At 52.5% G+C, this 3,062-nt stretch overlaps 1 protein-coding gene across 1 annotated transcript; it reads right to left on the bottom strand.

The window, feature by feature from the left end:
* Positions 1-664: 664 nt before the first annotated feature.
* Positions 665-2,314, bottom strand: cbln4 (cerebellin 4 precursor). Its single transcript, XM_068743165.1, has 3 exons — positions 2,066-2,314; positions 1,425-1,541; positions 665-862 (listed from the first exon to the last, which is right to left on the bottom strand). The coding sequence occupies exons 1-3, from the start codon at positions 2,312-2,314 to the stop codon at positions 665-667; spliced, it is 564 nt and encodes a 187-aa protein (XP_068599266.1).
* Between the last annotated feature and the right edge of the window lie 748 nt (positions 2,315-3,062).

Raw genomic sequence — 3,062 nt, 5'->3', positions numbered from 1 at the left:
GAGCCGCCGGACCCCCCCCCTCCGTTCACTTCCTGCTGCGTCCCTTTGGAATCCGTTTCTCGTTTTGTGCAGCCGTTTTTAGCATTTCGCTACCTTCTCGCGGCGCCGCTACGCGCTGGCTGAGGTCTTTGTGCTTCTCCTTCGTGTGTTCCTGTGCTTCGTGTCGTTTTCCATCCCTTTGTCATTGATCTCGGGGGTCGATTTGGGGTCATTTGGAATCTTTTAACGGTTGTTCCGTGTCGTGCGGCGCCTCCTTTTGTCTCTTGTTGGTTCCTTTCCACGCCTTCCATCCAGGCCTCTGATCTTACTCCCGTCTTTGAATCCATATTCATGTGTTCCATCAAGCGGCTTCCACAAACATCGGCGAGCCACGCTGCTCCGGAACGCAGCAGAACGACTTCACAATGCGACACGTTGGCGATGAGGAGCACGCGATGTGCTTGAACGCAACACGAAAGACAAAATACGAAACATATTCCGTCACGTCAGGGTTTGAGGAGTACTGAGCTGACGGGAACATCGAGCAGTGATTGGGAACGTCTCCATCCGGACGGAATGCCCGACACCTCTCGGTTCCGATCCATTTCATCCGGCAGACGTTTGTAGACGACACGGCGACGACACACGATGAAGAAGTCTCTGAGCTCAAAGTCTTTCTCCTGTTTCACAGAGGGAACACGAGGAAGCCAGAAAAGGTGGAGTACTGCCACCCGCCCACCAGGTTCCCCTTCTCCAGCTTCAGGTACACTTTGTCCTCCGTCTCCAGGTAGAGCAGGACGCCGTTGGTCGCCGCCTCCCGCGTTACGTCTTTGTCGCCGGCGAAGGCAGAGATCACCGGTTTCCCGTTCAGCATCAGGTTGACCTGCACGGAAAGAACGATGAGCGACGATAGAAGCTAAGCGCTAACAAGCCGTTAGCCCTCAGGTAACCAGGGGGCGGGGCTAGGCTGGTATTTTCTACTTTCTTCATATATTTCTCATTTAAATTTGAGACGTTATCGACTGTGTTTTTCTTTTTAGTGAGATATGATTATAAACCCTTTGTTTGTTTGTTTTAGTCCTTAAATAATAATAATAATAAATAAACAGTTAATCCGTTCGATTCAAACCAACAAATGTAGCACCCCAAAAAGACGAGAGTAAGATTCTAACATTTACAAAATATACAAACAGAATATTTAAACAGTGATATTTAATATTTAAATTTGTGACCCAAATAAAGCTGCTTTATAAAATTCCTTTTAAAGATAAATAAGGATAAACTGCGTTTATCATCTTGACGTGTTTACGTCTCTTTTCTTATCCGTCTTTATCCGGTAAATGTTTGGGGGGAGGTGCAGGTGAGGTACGATGATGCTGTGGATGGTTTCTGTCCCACCCTGGAGAAGACCTCCGGGCCCGGCTCGGTGTGAAACGGACCGGTACCTGTATGGTCTGGCTCTGGTACACCTTAATGACGTGGAAGTTGAAACTGTAGATTCCTTTTCTCGGGGACAGAAACACGGATTCAAAGGTGAAGCGGTTCCCGATGTTCACCAGAACCTGTGAGAGAGGACAGGTGTCCTTCAGGTGTCCTTCAGGTGTCCTTCAAGTGGGCTCGACTGTTTCTCTTTGGGGCTTTCCTCACATCACTATTAATGTTTGCGCAGCGGTTAGTGCATTTCTCACAAACATCAGAAACTCCCTTTTGGTAGAGCTGCGTACAAACGTTAATATAAGAGCACAGATTGTACCTGAACAGGTAGGTCGTTCTGGTTCCAGATGGAACCAATAGTTCTGATCTGATCTGAGAACAGCATCAAAGCCAGGAGGATATTACACAAACATGACCCTTCTCCTCAGCGGAGCCCAAATAATCAAAACATCAATCAACCAATCAATCAATCAACCAATCAATCAATCAATCAACCAACCAACCAACCAATCAACCAACCAATCAACCAACCAACCAACCAATCAACCAACCAACCAATCAAACGATGGAGGACGATGAGCAGCTTCTGAGACTGATCTAGTCGCTTCTTAAAAAGCATTTCTGTTAACCCCCCCCCCGGAAAGGTTCGGACCTGGTCGAAGTAGATGATCCGGGTCTTGTTGCTCATCTCGGACGGCTCGTGGTTGTTGCTCCGGAGCGCGGAGAACGCCGCCTTGGAGCTGGCGGCGCGCGGAGAGGACGCGGCGGTCCAGTCCGCGCTCGGGTTCGAGTCGCAGACTACGAGACACTTCCCCTCCAGGACGACCGGCTCCGAGTCGTTCCGGGCTCTGGACACCCCCGAGAAGAGAGTCCAGCCGAGCATGAGCATCAGGGACGTCATGTCTGTCTCCTGGACCGCGCGTTTCCGCGTCCCTCCGCCGCTGTCCCTCCGCTGCTGTCCCGCCGCTGCTGTCCCGCCGCCGCTGTCCCGCTGCTGTCCCTCCGCTGCTGTCCCTCCGCTGCTGTCCCGCTGCTGTCCCTCCGCTGCTGTCCCGCTGCTGTCCCGCCGCAGACGCGTCTCTCACTGAGTCCACCGCTGTTCCATATCCGAGCAAGCGCAAACGAGCACGTCTACAAAGAGCTGGAAATCACCGCCCGCTGCCTCCGCGCCGGGGGGGGGCACCGTGTGGATCGGGTCCGGTCTGGGGGCGACGCAGACGACGGATCGCCCTCGCTCCCACTCCGAGGAACGCGTCTGACCGCAGTGATGCGCTGCGCGTGTGCGCGCCCAGACATCCACTTTACGCACGCGTGAAGCTCCGACGTTCTGATTAAAGTCCCTGCGCTCTGTGAAGGTAAATGTCCACTGCTGTCCTCCCAGGGGACAGGACGCGGAGGACTCTGGACACGAAGACACCGAAAGTGCATCCGTTAAAAAGAAGGCAAGGAAACGGGATTTGGGATTATTGCGGGATTAGATGGGATTATAGTCCGTGTCTGCTGGAGAGGGACCGTTAAACCAGAGTTCTACAGGTCGCTGTAGAACCCTCCGTCCGGCGGGGGCTCACCGGGTCTCCAGGAACAGAACCCGACCCGTGAGTGTAATGAGCTCGTTCCCAAAAGAACAGTAAATGTACTTTCACTAATGA

The sequence above is a fragment of the Brachionichthys hirsutus genome, chromosome 2 (genome assembly GCF_040956055.1).
Source record: "Brachionichthys hirsutus isolate HB-005 chromosome 2, CSIRO-AGI_Bhir_v1, whole genome shotgun sequence".
Classification (NCBI taxonomy): Eukaryota; Metazoa; Chordata; class Actinopteri; order Lophiiformes; family Brachionichthyidae; genus Brachionichthys; species Brachionichthys hirsutus.
Note: the sequence above shows the minus strand (reverse complement) of the source record. Positions and strands in the feature narration are given on the sequence as shown.

Excerpts from the sequence above, each read along its gene's own strand:
- cbln4 (XM_068743165.1), bottom strand. The coding sequence starts at position 2,314 with ATGACGTCCCTGATGCTCATGCTCGGCTGGACTCTCTTCTCGGGGGTG. Across the intron at positions 1,542-2,065 it reads GGATCATCTACTTCGACCAG|GTTCTGGTGAACATCGGGAA; the intron begins GTCCGAACCTTT and ends CCTCTCTCACAG. Across the intron at positions 863-1,424 it reads ACCAGAGCCAGACCATACAG|GTCAACCTGATGCTGAACGG; the intron begins GTACCGGTCCGT and ends CTTTCCGTGCAG.